Below are 18,009 nucleotides of genomic sequence, written 5' to 3' on the forward strand. Positions count from 1 at the left end.
CAAGGTCATAAAATTAGCTGTATGCGATTGGGCTGTGAGAGCAAAATTGGTCAATGCCAATAAGACTGTCTTTCTTTTGGAAGTAAACAAAAAGTGTATTCTGTCTAAATCGGACCAGCTGGACTTTTTTTCAAGAAAACAATGGAAATATTTAGAAAGAATTTGAGAATAAATAGGGCAATAGAATAAGTAATGAGGCAGATCTTCCACTTTGCCAGTACGGCAGGGGCAGAGTCTCGAGGCATAGGGAGTCTTGTTAAAATGCCCTTCTAAAACTGCTGTTTTCATTTGCTCCATCACTTAAAATAAAAAAAGAGGGTCCGTGGCTGAGCCCCTGCTTTGCAGGCAGAAGGTGCCAGGTTTGATCCCCAGCATCTCCAAGTGGGTCGGGGGGGGGGGGGGGGACCTGCCTGAAACCCTGCAGTATGGTTGGCAATATGGGATTGGTTTGGCTCAGTAGAAGGCAGCTTTCGGGGTTCCTATGGGAGGGGTTTTAAGCTGCATCTAGCCCTGGGGCCCCCGTCCCTTGAGAACTGAGCCTGCCCTTCCCTTCCCCGCACAGCCCCTCCTCTTTAAGCATCATGGCCCTGCACTGGGCTCTGTATCTAGCGCCCTCCGCATATAATTGTTTAGAACCCTCTGCCTTTCCCAACCTTGGCTCCCTAGATTTTGTTGGACTACAGCTCCCATCAGCCCTAGCCACTGGCCATGCTGGCAGAGGACCCTAGGTTGGGTAAGGCTGGTTTTAGACGGATACAAGTGGGACCTGCAGTTTTTGTTTTATTTTTTATGTCTCTGAACCTCAAGGTTCCCCCAAGCATGCTGAGCCCTCCGTTTTGTTTCTTAGTGGCTTGACTTTGACTACATGGCCATTGGAACTCCCCACCTGTGTTTGGTGTTAGAGGGAATGATTGTCAGTTACATGTAGTCCTTGCAGGGTGGAACCCATAACCCTCATATTTCCTCTCTCCAGGTGGGGCACTGAACTTCGTTAACCCTAGTCTCACCGTGCACAAAACGACCTCTTCAGCTGTGGACCGTCAGCGCGAATATCTTCTGGATATGATCCCTCCGCGATCTATCCCTCAATCTGCCACGTGGAAATAACGCAGCAACCTCCGCCTTGAGTGGAAGATGTCTACCTTTTTATTTCATCTTTTTTGGGGTTTTTCTCTTTCCCCTCCCACTTGATTTTGCCACCCTTCCCACCCACTCCCCACCCCACTCCCTGGAATCCCACCGTAGTGGAAAACCTGCTTTTGAGCCTAGCTGGATCTCCCCGCAGGGTTTGCAGGAAGGCCCGCTTGGGGCCACGAACACTTCCTGCAGGGTGGGACGGACGCTCGGAAGGGTGGTAATGAAACGTTAGGCTACCAAAATCTTGCGACTTTTTGTTTTGTTTTTGCTGATGGCAAAGCCTGTCTCGGAGAGGAGAATCTCGTTTATTATTATTATTATTTTCTTTTGTGTATTTTGTCTCTTTAGTTTTGGGGGTTATGTTTTATGATCAGCACTAGTACAGAACGAGGAACTGCACAAGACGAGTGCTCTTGGATGCTTTTGGTCTCCCCTTTCCCCGCCTTACATTGATTTTTTTATTTTTAAGGTAACTTTTAGATTAATTTTTCTTTTTGGTTGATCGTACAGCTGTTGTTAGCGATCGAGGATGTACTCCTTTCCACTCACGGGCAGCAGAACTGGGACCTGGCACTAGTGGAAGAAATCAGCAAGTGTGGACTGATTCCCTCGTCTCTCTTCCCCCCCCCCCCCCCACAGTTCCCAAGGAGACACTATTATAAAGGATGATGGTGGGGTTTGGTGTCTTGGTTTTTGTTTTGTTTTTTTAAAAATCCAATAACTTATATTATGAACAAATGCAAATGGACTCGCCACCGCCAGAGGAGATAAAGCAACCGAACATGAGGGCTTACGTCTTTTTTAAAAAATAATAATAAACTGGATCCTGTTTCAGACAGATGTTTTGCCCTGGACATTTCGATAGCCTAAAAATTAGAGAACAGTTTATACCAAGCAGCTGTGCTGAATATCCTTACTTTGGATAGAATGAACAGTTGGGGTTGGGTGGCTTTTTGTTTGGGTTTTTTTTGTCCCAAGCTCCCAAAGATGGTTTGAAAAAGGGGAGAAGTGAGGAGGCAATTTTTTAAAAAAAAACTGATTGGGGTTCCCCTCCCCCCCTTCGGTTGCTCTCCTTTTTGAAAAGTTTTTACTTGGCTGTCTAGGAACAGTGTGCAATTTAGATATGTGGAGCAGAAGGGACCAGAGGAGTGAAAGAAGTTTGTGTTATAAAAAAAATTAATAAAACAACACCATGAGACAAAGTCCGCTTGTCTCCATTGGGGTGGAAAAAAATGGCCTTCACACTTTTGAACAATTCTAGGTCTGGTCAGTAGCTTTACAAGTACAACATGGCTGCAGAAAGCTGCTGTCGCCAATCCATAGTTTCCCTTCCCTGCCCAAGGAATGTCATTCTTTGCAATAACCCGATTCACACATAACAGCAATTCCTGGGTTGTTTAACCGAGGAATTGCTGTGGTTGAGCAGGAAGAAGCAAGTGTGCTGCCTTCCTTGCACTTGTCCAGAACACCCCAACATATGAACCCAGGAATTTTAGGTTGCTTGCAGGTTAAACAATGCAAAGTTAACCCAACAACAAACTATGGGTGCTTGTTGGGTTAACTCTGGGTTGTTCAACAGCTAAGCAAGCCAGAGTTCCTGAGTCTGGATGCCACGATAACACCCAGGAACGAGGAGTGCCTGGGCTGTTGATTGAAAGTGGAAGCAACAAGTTCACAGGACACAGCACACATGCTCAGTTCTGGCAATTCCTGGGGTGAACAACCCAGCAATTGCCATTACGTACACACTGGGTCTGTTCAACATGCAACTCTCCCTTCAAACGTACGGCTGTCAAAATGTATTGTTGTTTTTTCCTAGTACCTTGGCTAATTTTGCTTTAAATCACATTTTCCAAGAAGAGAAGCGAATTCCAGAAACATCAGATCTACAAGTCTCCCCTTCCATCCAGTGCTATTAAATTTCTTTGTTTGCTCTAGAGGCGGAAGTACACCCTTTTTAAATTACTGTTCTTCAGAACATGTTGGTACTAGATGTAGTGCTGATATGAGGGGTTGATTGCAAAAAATTATATAAATTTATACATATATCTATATATAAAGAGGAGCAGGTAGCAGGGGATTAATATGAACAGTTGAACCTTTCTCGGGAAGGGTCTGGTATTTTGTTAGCTGCAAGTTAGATAATTTAAAAATACAAACCACTGCTGTACAGAGGCAGGGATCTCTCTTCAGAAATGACTGTTGCATTGTAATAAAAAGCTCCTTCTGATTCCTTTCCCCTTTTCTATAAGCATTGGTATTTAGATTGCACTGTTCTACATTCAGTCGAGTAGCAATCCTGTATTCTCTGCATTTCTTTGTAAAAACCCGTAACTTCATACCAAATACCCACCAAATTCCAACAGGGAAGATGTAGATTTTGGGAGATAAGAACAGGAGCCACCTTGTCCGTAAATGTTTGGGTTTCTTTTTAAGATGAGAGTTCCAATGCTCTTTTTTTCTTCCCCGTCGAATCTGGTGGGTGCTTAAATCCAGCATTCTGAGTGGGTTTTGTTTTGAACAAAAATAGTCAGGATATTTTAGCTCGCTTTCTCTCTCTCATCTGCACCACCTACACAACAAGTCCTTAAGCTAACATAGCCTTTCCCAACCTGCTGCGTTCCAGATGTGTTAGGACTATAGCTCCCATTGCCCATGCTGGCCAACACATCTGGAGGGCACCAGGTTGGGGAATGCTTGAGCTAGGCTGGAGGGGATGGGTGTAGATCTGCCGACGCCTGGTGGACTACAGATTCTTCCCAGCCCTGCCCTAAAGAATTTCAGGAAGCCTTCATTTGTAAGACTGCTTTACCCCTTCTAGGAACACACATACCAGAGTTCCTTAGTTGAGAGCAAGTGGTTAAAGCAGGCCAGAAATCTCGGTTTGCAACTCTGGTGTAGACATGCCCTTGAACTTCTCTGATATTTCTATTCCACCCACAAAACTATTTTGTCTGCCTCAGATTTGGCATGTATCAGTGTTTGCAATTTAGAAGATCAGAAGAGAAATGGGTTCTCAGGATGCAAAACTGAATTTATTGTAAGAAGCCCAACGCATTCCGGCCTTTTTTTCTCGTAGTTTAGGACTTCAGGTGGTAAAGAAAAAAGTCTGCAGAATTTTTTCAGCAAAAGTTTGTCTCTTTTGTCAATCTACAGTCACCAGTAGATTGACACAGGAGAAAATTTTTTGCTGAAAAAATTCTGCAGAATGTTTTCTTTACCCCTTGAAGAAGGCCTAAAATAAGGGCGGGGGGAGGCCTAAACATGTTGGGCTTCTTACAATAAATTCAATTTTGCATCCTGAGAACCCATTTCTCTTCTTTGTGATCTACTTTGGATGCTTACCTCCTTCTGTTTTGTTGCAGTTTAGAAGCCCAGCTTTTTGTGTGTCTGTCCAGAATTTCCTAGAAGTCAAGAAGGCTTGGGTTTACCTTCTCTCGACTGTAACATAGAGTAGTGGGTTTGACCAACCATTGCAGCGCCCCCCCCCTCCCCCAAGGCTGGGGACAGGAAGATGTTTCAAAAAGCCATTTCCTTTTTCAATGAAAAAAAAAAAAGCGAAACAAGGCATGTCGGAAACTCTCGAATTGGGCTGGAACTGTTGGTTTGGAGGTCCGGGAAATAAACCTTACAAACTTGAAGCAACTGATGTGTTTGGATCTTCTAAACCAGGGCTGGGGAACCTCTTTCAGCTTGAGGGCTGAATTCCATTTTGGAGAAGGTCTCGGGGGCTGCATTCCAGTGGTGGGGGTGGCCAAAAAATACCAGCATATTTTAGCTTAAAGCACTTGCAGCCAGTAACGAAGCATTTCAATCTTTTATAATGGGCGGGAAAGCCACACATAAACTAGAAAGGCAGCAAATGCTCAGAGGAGATGGGTTGGTGCCCTCTGGGGAACTTGGCTCTCAGACCCGAGGTTCCCCAACCCTGTTCTAAGCTGCCAGTTGAGCTTGCAACGTTTCACTCTCATCTTTCCATTTGCATCTTAAACACAAAGAAAATGGATGTAGAAAGATGGAGGTGTGCTAGCAACCCCCCTGTAAAACAAGAAAGTAACACTCTTCTGTAGTACATCTTAAGAAGTGGGTTTTGCCTGCAGGCTACCGCCACAATAAATTGTGCAAATCTGGGTACTGGAGGTAACTGATGTTTGATAAGGAAGCGGATGAAATGATCTGCAGCATAGTCTCTTCCTGTTAATTCCTCTTCACTTGAGTTTATGTAGTCCGGAGCAAGAAAAATATTCTTCGTGTAACTTTGTCAAGATATGTGTGCGTGAAGGAAGACTTTGGCTGGGTGAGGGGAGATATCTCGAAGGGGTGTGACGAAATGTGTTAAAGCTACTTATACTGTAGAGAACTCTTAGGATGGAGTGGCCTTGCCTCTGCCCCTCTTGTGGCACTCTTAAGGACTAGAAACTTGTATGCTTAAAACTGGTGGGGAGAAAAGCCTTCCTTAGCAATTTCTGCTCTTGGATACTACAACGTTAGTAGCATTGGATTTCAACCCTACCAGCTACCTCCTACTAAAACCGTTGGTACTTCTTAGAGTTGGACGTTTATCCATGGAATCCTTTCCTCCCACTGCTAGTGTTCAGCTGGGGTTATTAATTTTTCTCATCCCCCAGCATATCTCCCCTCACCCGCAACATTGCTGTAGCAGAACTGCTCCTTCACGTAATGCAGTGCTAAGGCATGGGCTTACTTGATTTATCTTCTACATTTCTTTCCTCCGAGGTGGAATACATGATCCTCTTCCTCCTTCATTTTATCCTCACAACATCCCTGTGAGGTAGGTTAGGCTAAGATTCAGCAACAAGCCCAAAGTCACTGTGAGCTTCCTGACCGAGTGGGGGGCTTGAACCGGGATCTCCCCGTCCAACACTCTAACCCCTACACTACATTGACTTCCCTCCTAGCACCTCTGATGGGTAGTAAATCAGATGGCATGGAGAAGGAGAGATAAGGCGGGACATTACCCTCAAGTCCTGCTTCTGAGTTTCTCTAGTGCTGGCTATTTTCTTGGAAACAGCCAACATTTTTCTTATAATGAACCTAAAGTCTGAGTATTTCTGAACATATGTGGAGTGCCTTTGCTGTGTGTGTGTTTTTAAAGATCTTATACTTGTGTAGTTTTGTTAAAACTGGCAATAAATAAAAACAGCTTTAAACAGTACATATTAATGGAAACAACAGCCACAGTGATTATATTTTAAAGCAGGGGTGTTGAGTCTTTTTTAAGCCTGAGGGCCGAATTCGATTTTGAACAAGCTAGGGCTCCCCAGAGGAACACATTTGGCCCACAGAATTAAGATTAGACACCCTTGTTTTAAAGTAAACTAAGTCTTCAGTTTGTCAGTTTTTGAGTTTAGCATACAGAAATTGGGATAAGTCTCAAATCCGTTATCCTTAAGCTTCCTTGTCTGCCAGGTAGTGTTGCACCAGCAAAGGACCTTCTGACTTGGGTAGGGCCACTTAAGTCTTTATATTTTTGCTCAGTCTGTGCTTGGAAGAAAGAGGCCAAGACTTCTCCAACTGCTAACGCAAGGAAGGAATAAAAATCCTGATCATTTTGCCTATCTCAAGGTGTTTTGGATGGGCACATCCCACCACAAAGTAAAATGTCACTTCCATACAAATTCAGGGGACCATCCTAGGCACGTTTAGACAAATAAATCCGACAGCTCCCAGCATTCCCCAGCCAAACTTATTTCTGTCTAAATATGCATAGGATTGTGCCTGTAGCAGTTTTATTTCTCTGGGAGCTTTCAATCCAGAAAGGAGTGCAAGGGGGCTTGCATTAACAACATACGTTTGTGGGGCTGCTTTTAACCTTATCTCACACATGATATTGCTCTTAATAATGTTGCATATCTTTCCAGTTGTCCTGGGCTGGTGCAGAATCATCTCCACTGCTTATGGCCTTTTTCACCTTTTGAAAGAGCAATCGCAGTAGCAATGCTTTCGATAGAGATGTTTTTAAAAAAAGATCAAGTTTGTCTGTTGACGAGGACAGGGGGAGCAGAGAAAGAGAGAAATTCCATCTGCCTAGAATTTCTTGCTTTTAATCACTTTTCAGAGCAAATGCTTGTATAAGTTAGGAAAAGTCCACAACCTTCATTTTGATTTTTCTCCGTTCAAGGTCGACATTTAGCCCGGTTGAGGGAAGGGCTGTAGGGCAGTGGTAGAGCCCCTACTGTGGAAACGGAAGGTCCCAGGTTCAGTCCACAGTATCTCCTATTAAAGCCTGAGAATTGTGCCTACTTACAACTAGATCCAATGCTGACTAGTCTTGCCCATCCTGCTGCCTTCCAGATGTGTTGAACTACAACTCCCAGGAATCCCCAGCCAGCATGGGGAATGTAGTCCCAACACATCCAGAGGACACCAGCTTGGGGAAGGCTGGTGGGTCTGGCTGAATAACAGAAGAGTTTTTGCCTACAACTTCCATCGGCCTGAGCTAGCAGAGGCAGTGCTGAGGGAAGATGGGAGTTGTAGGGCCACCATATGAGACAGCTTCCTCTGTTCCTTCTTCCAAGATGCTGGTGGTGCTGCTGCCCCAGAGAGCAGGACCAGATCTCAGGGGCTGAAAGTTACAGGTGGGCAGATTTTGGTGGAACATTAAGAGAAAGTCCTCAACCAGTTCAACCGCAAGAGAGGATTGGCAATGGAACCAATAACCCCACAGGAGGTTTGGCTGGGTGGCTGGGTCAGAGGGATGCTCCCTGGCTGGAGGTCTTCAAGCAGGGCCTAGGCAGCCATCTCTTGGGTTACCTGCCTCAAGCTAGGGGTTGGACTGGATGGCCTTCAAACATGCCCTCCGTCCCCCAATTCTAGGGTTCTAGATACCTCATTAATAAATAAGCCGCCTTGCTGCTTTGTGAGGATTTTTCAGAAACACCTGAGAGAAGGTGCTCCATCCTTGGAAGCTCTGTGCTTTTAGTTACGAGCGCCGTCCAGTCAGGCCCAAGATGGGGAATGGACAGTACTCCAAATGCTGGACCTCAAGTCCCATCCTTCAGGGTTGGTTAGGCTGGGGAGGGCTGGTGGAACTCACAGTCCAACCGCATCCGGAGGAGTGCACTCCCCGCCCCCTTGGTCCAGGGCAGCCCCATGAAACATGACCGACGGTCAGGGGGATGGGGGTTGTAGTCCAAAACATCCGGAGGGCGCTAAGGTGAGGGAGGCTGGTTTAGGGGGAAAGTGCCCCGTTCATAGTCAGAGGTACGTTGTCTATTCGGGGCCTTTGTCATGCTTTTAAATTCATTTGCTGGAGCGCTTTGTCCTTCCATCCTCTTAAAACACCCGCCCGTTCCTGCGCTCTCTGCCAAAAGCACGCTACTCGCCCTCAGGAACGTGTGTGTTTATATAATTTCTTCTCTGGGCAAAATGGCACTGTACAGGCCCAGGCGCCTGCTGATTTTAGGTGTTCTTACGATCCCGTTTGGGCCAACGGGGCACTCTGTACGTGCTCCGAGGCAGCTCTCATCCGACGGCGCCTGAGCGAGCGAGCGAGCGAGCGAGCGGTGATAAGCACAGACAGCGGCTTCCCCGCCCCGCCGCCCGTGCGCCCCGCCGGCGTATACGCGGTGACCACTCCCGCGCGCTCGCGGCGGGCGGGCGGGCGGAGGCTCCGTCACGGCGCTCCGGGGCGGCGCTCGCTCCAGCGTCATCAAAGGGGGACGCCCGGAGGCGGAGGAGGCCCGTCGCGCCGGGAGCGAGCTGCCCGCTCCCAAGATGGCGGCCGGAGCCGGGAAGGTGAAGCAGGACATGCCGCCGCCGGGCGGGTACGGGCCCATTGACTACAAGAGGAACTTGCCCCGGCGGGGGCTCTCGGGTGAGCGGCTGGCCCTCAGCGGCCCGGACGCCTGGGTCCCCAAGGGGAGGATGGGGGGGCGGCCCGGACGCCTGGGTCCCCAAGGGGAGGATGGGGGGGCGGCCCGGACGCCTGGGTCCCCAAGGGGAGGATGGGGGGGCGGCCCGGACGCCTGGGTCCCCAAGGGGAGGATGGGGGGGCGGCCCGGACGCCTGGGTCCCCAAGGGGAGGATGGGGGGGCGGCCCTCAGCGGCCCGGACGCCTGGGTCCCCAAGGGGAGGATGGGGGGCTGGCCCTCAGCGGCCCGGACGCCTGGATCCCCAAGGGGAGGATGGGGGGCTGGCCCTCAGCGGCCCGGACGCCTGGGTCCCCAAGGGGAGGATGGGGGGGCGGCCCTCAGCGGCCCGGACGCCTGGGTCCCCAAGGGGAGGATGGGGGGGCGGCCCTCAGCGGCCCGGATGCCTGGGTCCCCAAGAGGAGGATGGGGGGGCTGGTCCTTAGCAGCCCGGATGCCTGGGTCCCCAAGAGGAGAACGGGGGGTGTTGGTCTTCAGAGGCCTGGACTCCTGGGTCCCTGATAGGGAGGACATTGCCTGGCATCCTGGACACCTGGGTTCATTTGCAGAGTGAGGGCAATCAGCAGTCTGTAGGAAAGGGTGGGCAACTTGTGGCCCTCCAGATGTTTTGGCCTACAACTCCCATCTTCCCTTATGATTGGCTGGGGCTGATGGGTGTTGTGGTTGAAAACGTCTGGAGAACCTGCTAGTGGCATGGAAGGGCAGGGGAGCTGATTCCCCCTTTTCTTCCCACATCAGTGCTGGCCTCCAGCATGTGCTGTTCATCACTTGGGCAACATTGCTTATTTGTACCCTACTTTTCCCTGATGACATCACATCACACAAGCATACAAAAACAACCTGACAATAAAAAAATACCACAGAAATCTAATAAATAATCTTTGGTTCAAATGGTAGAATAAGCCAATAAATAAACTTTCAGTTCAACCCTTAAAAAAAAACCCAGTTCAGTTAATAATGCAAAATTCATAACCAATATGTCAATAAACCACAAGGGGATAATAAAATACAATTTGTATTTTAGCAAAACAAATACACACTTGTGTATTTGGCTTGCAGCAGCCAATATACTCATTCTGTGATGTAAAAGGAGACAGATCCACCGTAGAGCGAGCAGAAGCCAAGATAAGGCCTTGGCACAGTAATTTAATGCAGTGATAGAACCAGCTGCCATTCCCCAGTCCTCCTGTCAACCTGTCCTCTCATCACAGGTTAATATGGAGGCAGAGAAAGGGGAGGCAGCCCGTGCTACTCTCATGCCAGAGGGAAGTTAGAACCCCCGGGAGTTCATCCAGTTCTTCCTAAGTGGAAATAAAGAGATTCGTCTGTTTGTCCTTGTAATATTTCTTTCTTTCTTTAAAGTATTTCTGTCCTGCTCCTGGTGACCCTCCAAATGTTTTTGCCTACAACTTCCATCAACCCCAGCCAACATTCATAAGAATGATGGGAGTTGTAGGCCAAAACATCTGGAGGGCCACAAGTTGCCCACTCTTGTGTTACAGACTGCTGATTGTCCTCACTCTGCAAATGAACCCAGCTGTCCAGGTTCCCAATCAATCTCCTCCCTCTCAGGGACCCAAGTTTCTAGGCTCCAAAGACTAACTCTCCCCTATGGGGATCCAGGCATCCGGGTCTCTGAGGACCAATCCCCTCCCCATCCTCTTCCTGGGGACCCAGGCGTCCAGGCCTTTGAGGACCAATCCCCCCACGTTCTCCTATTGGGGATCCAGGTGTCTCTGCCACCAGCCACTTTGGGGGATGCAGGTATCTGGGAGCCAAAAAGTCTCCTGGAGTGACCAATGAGCAATGTTAAACAAGACAGTACCCCACAGGCTTATAATCTAAAAGGACATGACACACAAAGAAAGAGGAATCAGGAGGGAAGAGGAAACATACTAAGTCTTTCAGTAGTGCTGGTGGAATGTGACAGACAATGGCAAGCAAAATAGCTAACTGAACACTGCGAGTAGCACCATAGCGTTCGTTCAGGCTGAAAGGTGGCTCTACAGTATGTGCGAGTGAGCACCCCAACATTTTGAAAAGGCATCCCAAAATTAGGGACAGTGATTTACCAGGAACAGACTCTTCGAAGTAGAGGTTACTCGGAATGTATGATCAAAGCTGCCTCTTCATCCTAGATGTTCATTGATTACATTTAAAGTAGTACTCCAAGAGATCCTGCTCCTGTACATGGAAACTCCATTCAGTTATTCTTGTGTCTAAATATTTATTTAAGAAAGGGAAAGGCATGAATTATATCAAAAAACAGGAGAGAAGGTATTCTCAAGTGCCAGAAAATACTTTAATAAGCCTGATGGGTTGCAGGAAGATATTTCCTTCCTTCTTCAGGGGGCACTTGTCTTTCTTCACATATATTTTGAAAAATCTTTCTGATACTTCCTCTGTTTCAAGCATCAGTAAGATTTTTCAGAATTTATGTGGAGAAAGACAAAATGGCCCCTGAGGAAGGAAATACCTTTCCAAAATGCGGCAGTCTAATTATTTATAGAAATTTCTAGTTCATTTTCCTCCTGGTAGGATGGCTTACGTCACAGCAATACATACAATCAAGACGATATCAGGCAGACATGATAAAACATTATATTAATGGAATTGATAAGTGGAACAGATTATTAGTTGAAGTTACTCCTCGCCAAAGAGGAAATGGTTTTCAGTGGAGCCTGATCCTCCATGTGGACTAGTAACCATTGGAGGCTGGTTTCCTATTTTAATAGAACATTGTGGAGAAAGCTGATGATGATATAAATCTTCTATTTCCTTCCTTTTCCCAAGGCTATAGCCTGTTCGCCATTGGAATTGGGACCCTCGTCTATGGCTATTATTCCCTTGTGACATGGAACCGAGAGAGGCGGTAAGTTTCCAGGCAGTCTCTGGTAAGTAGGAAGACCCACCTCCACTTTGGGTTTATAAAATGTAGAGCAACCTTCCTCCAACCCAGTGAGTTGTGGAAGGCTAGTCAGCACTACAGTTGGCGGGCACAGAGGAATCGCGTCACCGTCACCCCCAAATTCTAAAACCTGTGCTGAATTGGACAAAAGCTGAGGACTGGATTGTGAAGACCTAAGATTAACGAAGCTGTACTGTAGTTACCAAAACAGATGTCTGTCTGATATGTCAGGGAGCTGACTGAGAAAATATACACAAGAACCTTAGTGTGTCTCCAGCTGATAGTATTTGACAGGGTGGGGAAACCCTGTGTCCCAAGTACCAGACTTCGGGGATCTTGGGAAGTAGTGGAAGAAGATCCGTTTAAGTGAGAGGTGTGCTTTGAATCACGGAATTTAAGCATGTTGATAGAAGGGGTCGGATGGGGGCTAGGAGATAAAAGGTTCCAGCTGTAGAGAGTGTCAAGGCAGAAGTGTTATGGTTGGCTACACTTCAGCACAGAACTGGCTTAACTGGACTGAACTGGATACCCTGGCAACAGTAATGTGTGTGTGTGTGTGTGTGTGTGTGTGGGGCAAGGCTCCATGTTCAGTTCCTGCCATCTCCAATTTAAAAAGAGTCAGGTAGCAGCAGATGGGTATAAGGCGGCTTCTGATGTTCCAAAGGATGGTCAGAAATTAAATGTGGTCAGAAATTAAATCCAGGGTGACATATTCCAGGGCCAAGTGAAAGGTTGCTGTAGCATTGACCTGCACCTCACCCAGGAGTCTTCCTCATTTACAGCAATCCCAGATGCCCCAGAAATTAGGGGGAGGCAGAAGGGGGCGGACACCCCATCCTTCTCCCAGAGTTCTTCAATAATAATTTCCTAGCTTGACTCCAGCAGGCCACAACTGGAAACCAGATTTTTTTTTTCCCCTTTACCAAGAGCTTTTGCTGTTGGACCTGGAATCCAGTCTAGTCCTTGTCTGACATGTTTCCTCTGCCTTCCCCTCCACCCCAGGCGCCTGAACATCGAGGACCTGGAGACGCGAGTGGCCATCTTTCCCCTTCTTATGGCTGAGGATGACCGCAGGTATGCATACGTCTCCATGCCTGAATCCTGAGTGGCTTCTCTCAACGGGTAACCTGTCCCCTTTCTTACCTACACAGAGCTCAGAATGCTGACCACACACACACACACACACACACACCCCCTCAAACCCATCCGAGAATCTTAAGAGTTGGAAGGGACTTTGGAATTCATCTAGTCTAGCCCCCTGCGGTTTAGCACGCAATCAGGCCAGCCCAGAGTTCCTCCTTGTTTGCACTGGGGTCCTGAGACCCTTCCAAAAATATTCAGATCTCATTGACCCAAAGCACTGATTCTTTTGGTTCTTTCAGTTTCAATTAATAATGTTTTAACTATGGAATTTTACACATGGTGCCTTCAGCAACAGATGCTCCCAGCGCAGGTTCCAGTCGAGAGTAATAATATAATAAAACAAAACAAAAAAATATAGTAAAGCAACCCCATAAAGGTAGAACAGCTGATAATGTTAGCGGCCACTCTCTCAAGACCCCAACAAGAACATGAGAACCAAGGTGGGTTTGTGCAAGGTGGGGACAAGAGCTGAAAACAGGAGATCATAGACTTGGATTTACCCCTAGAGATCATCCAGTCCAGCCCTCTGCTCAGTGCAGGATCCAGCTACATTATTCCTGACTGATGGCCAGCCAGCCTCTGTTTAAGTACCTCCAGGCTGATAAACATCAGCTGAGGGAGACAATCGGAGAACACCAGAGTAAGATTTGAAAAACTGAAGCAAAGGGTTGGGAGGGCAAGATAAATCATAGAATCAAAGAATTGGGGTCTTAACCCCCCTGCTCAGTTGAGGAATATTGCAACTACAGCATCCCCGACCGATGGCTGTCAAGCCTCTGCTTAAATGTCTCCGGCCAAGGAGAGCCTGTCATCTCCCAAGCCAGTCGCTGTCCCAATGTGGAACCGCTTGTACCATTAGAACATTTCTCCCAATATTTAGCTGAAATCTGCTCCCCTGCAATTTCTACCCATGCGCTCTAGTCCTGCCCTCTGGAACAACAGAGAACCAAGAAAGGTGGGTTTGTGAGACGGGGACAGGGACCTGGAATCAGGAGGCACTGGATGCCATCACTAAGACGTGCCCGCTTTCCCACAGCGGATAGCTGGGTGTCCTCAAAAACCTACAAACACTGTACCCCAATACCTTGTATTCTGAGGTACAGTGCCTCTGAACATGGAGGTTCTGTTTAGCTGTTGCAGCGTTTCTACTCAAAGCTGCAAGCTACTGAAAAGCCAGGGAAGTAGTTTTTTTAAAAGAGAGAGATCTCATTCCTTGCCGCCACTACCTCTGTGAATTGGTATCCTCCAGGATGAACTCTTACGTTGGCTGACATCAGTGCCAAGGCTGGTAGGGGAGGGGAGTGGTGTAAATGACTCACCCAGCTGTCAGCTGCCAAGACTTTGCACCAGGAGGACAGAACCTCAGGCTAGGGGGCCAAATCCAGGATTTTTGAGATGGCCACGTCCCCATAAGAACATCAGAAGAGCCCTGCTGGATCAGGCCAAGGGTCAATCTAGTCCAGCATTCTGTTCACACAGTGGCCAACCAGCTGCCCACGGGAAACCCACAGGCAGGGCAGGAGTGCAGTAGCAGCCTTCTCCATGAATTTGTCCAGTCCCCTTTTAAAGCCATCCAAATGGGTGGCCATCACTACATCTTCTGGAAGTGAATTCCAGTTTAAGTCTGTGCTGTGTGAAGAAGTCCTTCCTTTGATCTGTCCTGAATCTCCCACCGGTCAGCTTCATGGGATGACCCCGTTGGGTTCCAGTATTTTGAGAGAGGGAGAAAAATGTCTCCCTGTCCACTTTCTCCACCCCATGCATAATTTTGTACACCTCTCTCATATGTCCCGACCCTCCTTTTTTCCAAGCTAAACAAGGCCAGCTGTTGTAACCTTCCCTCATAGAGGACTTGCTTCAGCCCCTGGATCATTTCATTTACCCATTTCTGCACTTTTACCAACTCTACAATAAGTGTGGTGACCAGAACTGGACACAGTATTCCAACTGTGGTCACACCCTAGTTTTGTAAGGGGCAGTATGATATTGGCAGTTTTCTCAACTCCTTTTCTAATTATGCCTTACATGGGGTTTGCCTTTTTTACAACGGCCGCACACTGGGTCGACATCTTCATTGAGATGCCCACCACAACCCCAAGATCTCTTTCCTGGTTGGTCACTGCTAGCTCAGATCCCATCAGTTTCTACTTGAAGTTGGGATTCTTTGCCCCAATGTGCATCACTTTACATGTTTACCCTTTCTCCTGACTGCCGATAGTTTGGTGGTTTCTCGGCTTTTGTGCAGTTTTTCCACCATTCTTAAAGGCGTATACTGCATACTGGCAGGAAGAGTTTTAAGCTACAATAGAAGGGTATTTGGCCCTGCCCCTTTTGCCTTTGGCCCCACCCACCACTGGAATGCAGCCCCCGAGAACTTCTCTGAACTGTAATTCGGCCCTCAGGCTGAAAGAGGTTCAACACTCCTGCTTTGCACGAGGCTGAGGTTCTCTGCCTCCCATTTCTTGACCTGGACTGTTCTCCATGTCTTTTCTTTCTTTCTTTCTTTCTTTCTTTCTTTCTTCAGGATGCTACGCATCTTGCGTCAAAATCTCGACGAGGAGGCCAAGATCATGAAGGACATCCCCGGCTGGCAGGTTTGGGCCTCTTGGGGATATTGTAATAAAGGGGGGCTCAAGAGCTTCCCCCCCCCATCACATCCCTGGATCAGGCTGCACACACCCCCAAAGCAGCCTTTGGCCCCCTTGCTCCATGTCATATGCCTTCCCCACTCATAGCCTTTAGTAAAGGGCCATGTGGGATGTGATGGAGGGCCCATTTATAAACGTATTCTCGCCTGTGGCGACTTGGGGATTCTTTCAAATGACCAAGGAAGAAAGTTGCTGCCTTGGGCTGCAGTGTCCCCCACTGCAAGTGGCCAGAAGTGGTATTGCAGCCCTCAGCTTAGCAGGCAGTGTTGACTCCTTGTGTCGCTTGACCCAGCCTGGCAGGGATTAGCCGACCAGAGGAGCCAATAAGAGCTGCACCATGGATCCAGCTGCTCCTTGCTTCCTTTGCCCACCTGCTCTGTGCCCTCTCTTGCTTCCAGAGGCCTGGCCCTGATCCGCTTCCTCTCCCATTACAGGTTGGTGAGTCTCTGTTCCACACCACACGCTGGGTGCCCCCCACGCTCGACGAGCTCTTTTACCTGCACCCGCAGAGCGTGCTCGACAACGCTAAATTTGGTTGCCAGTTTTACGTGTGAGCGGCAGCAGGGTTTGTGTGAACCGCCCAGAGAGCTTCGGCTATTGGGCGGTATAGAAATGAAATGAAATGAATAAATAAATAAATAAATTTGCAGGGCTGGCAGCTGTGCGATCGGCGCCCCCCGTCTTCTGAAGTTGGGATAGATTTCTTAATAAACAAAGCCTGGAGGAAGCACTTCATGGGTGTGTGTCTGTTGGTCTTTGTGTTTCTGCCTTGCTCTGCCGTGCACTCCTGGAGTGAAGACCAGAAAACGTCAGGAAGCAGCGATCAAATACTCTTTCTTACCCACCCTGAGTATCAAACATTTAGTGGCACTCAGACAACTTTATTTATTTGTTTATTTAAAGAGTTGCTTGTATATAATCAGTCAAACAAGACAGTTCGTGCCCGTAGACTTGCAATCTGTAGACACAACACACAAGGAAAACAGCATTGGGAGGGAAGAGGAAAATAAATGAAGTAGTCTTTTAGCAAGGTTGGTGGAATGTTCTCGCCTCCCCCTCTCATCTCCCTTAGTATGCCCTGCCGGAACGTCTTGTTTCACTTTATTTCTTTTTGCATGTTTATTCCTCCAAGGATGCTATGCCCACAAGCACACTTTTTTATCCTCACAACATCCCTGTGCGGCGGGTCATGTATGTCTTATTCATATTCTACCTTTCTTTGATGCTGTAGGTCAAGGGTGGGATACATTGGGTGGGGGGAGATTCCCCAGAGGCTTCTCCCATCCTGATCCTGAAGGTTGCTAGATCAGCTGACCAGAGGAGCCAGTAAGATCCCATGCCTTCAGACCACAGCTGAGAGTGCCAACAGTTCAAACTTAAGGGCCATCAAGGTGGTGTTCTTTAAAAAATACTAGGCAGGAAGGGGAAATTTCATAGGGCAGTGCACAGTCTGAAATCTCCTACCCACAAAGTGTGTGACAGTGTTGGGCGGAGCAAACGGGAGCTTTTTTCCAAATGCTAATCTAGGCACAGGGGAAGTGGAGACAATTATGGCTGGGATTGCAGGAAGAAACAGTAAGGGTTCAACTCCCTGCTACTAAATCGTTTAAAACCCTGCCTTGATGGCCAGCCACACAATTACAGTAATACCTACTTCAGTCCTTCCCAACTTGGCGCTCTCCAGATGTCTTGGAATCCTACAAGTGTGAGCCTGACTTCTCCCACAGAGGGGGATGGCAGACAGCAGAAGAGATCTTTCTCTCCCCATTTTCTGGTGGGACAGCTTCTTAGGACACAATTTTATTCATGTTTACACAGAAAAAAGTCCTACAGCTCCAAGCGTTCCCCAGCCAGCCTGTAGGATTTTTTTCTTTCTAAACATGCATAGGATTCCACCTTAAATTAATGTTACTTTCCAGCCCCCCCCCCTTCCCCCAAGGACATCAGGAAGGTGTACATCAACCAGCCCTCCTCAACTGGGTACACTCCTCATTGTTTGGACTACAACTCCAAGAATTCATGCTGGCTGGCGCTGATCAGAGCTGAAGTCGAAAACATCTGGAGAGAGCCAGGTTGGGAAAAGCCAATTAGTACATGTTCTTTTTCCAGCACCTGCCCATTTAATCTGCACAAAGAAACGTGTGAGTTAGGTTGGGCCAGACTTCCAGATGTGTTGGGCTTCAACTCACATGAGCCTCAGCCAGCATGGAGTTGTAATCCAAAACATCAGGAGGCCACCAGTTTAGGGAAGGCTGAGTTAGACCAACTGAAGAGCTTTGTA

At 47.8% G+C, this 18,009-nt stretch overlaps 2 protein-coding genes across 30 annotated transcripts in view; both read left to right on the top strand.

Annotated features, from left to right (window-relative positions):
* The window catches only part of GATAD2A (GATA zinc finger domain containing 2A), a 105,671-nt gene extending 96,849 nt beyond the window's left edge, over positions 1–8,822 (top strand). For all 29 annotated transcript variants that reach the window (XM_084825554.1, XM_084825569.1, XM_084825573.1 and 26 more), the window contains one exon: positions 974–8,822. In XM_084825554.1, the coding sequence (XP_084681680.1) occupies positions 974–1,107 (134 nt within the window). In that variant the 3' untranslated portion in view covers positions 1,108–8,822. The remainder of the gene's footprint in view (positions 1–973) is intronic.
* Positions 8,823–8,850: 28 nt separating this feature from the next.
* Positions 8,851–16,994, top strand: NDUFA13 (NADH:ubiquinone oxidoreductase subunit A13). The gene is made up of 5 exons (XM_084825585.1): positions 8,851–8,974; positions 11,823–11,901; positions 12,940–13,011; positions 15,605–15,674; positions 16,163–16,994. Exons 1-5 carry the CDS (start codon positions 8,875–8,877, stop codon positions 16,280–16,282), a joined length of 441 nt encoding a protein of 146 aa, XP_084681711.1. The 5' UTR covers positions 8,851–8,874; the 3' UTR covers positions 16,283–16,994.
* Positions 16,995–18,009: the final 1,015 nt, after the last annotated feature.

Source organism: Heloderma suspectum, chromosome Z (assembly GCF_057233095.1).
Source record: "Heloderma suspectum isolate Gila_16-S chromosome Z, 16-S_ref, whole genome shotgun sequence".
Taxonomy (NCBI): domain Eukaryota; kingdom Metazoa; phylum Chordata; class Lepidosauria; order Squamata; family Helodermatidae; genus Heloderma; species Heloderma suspectum.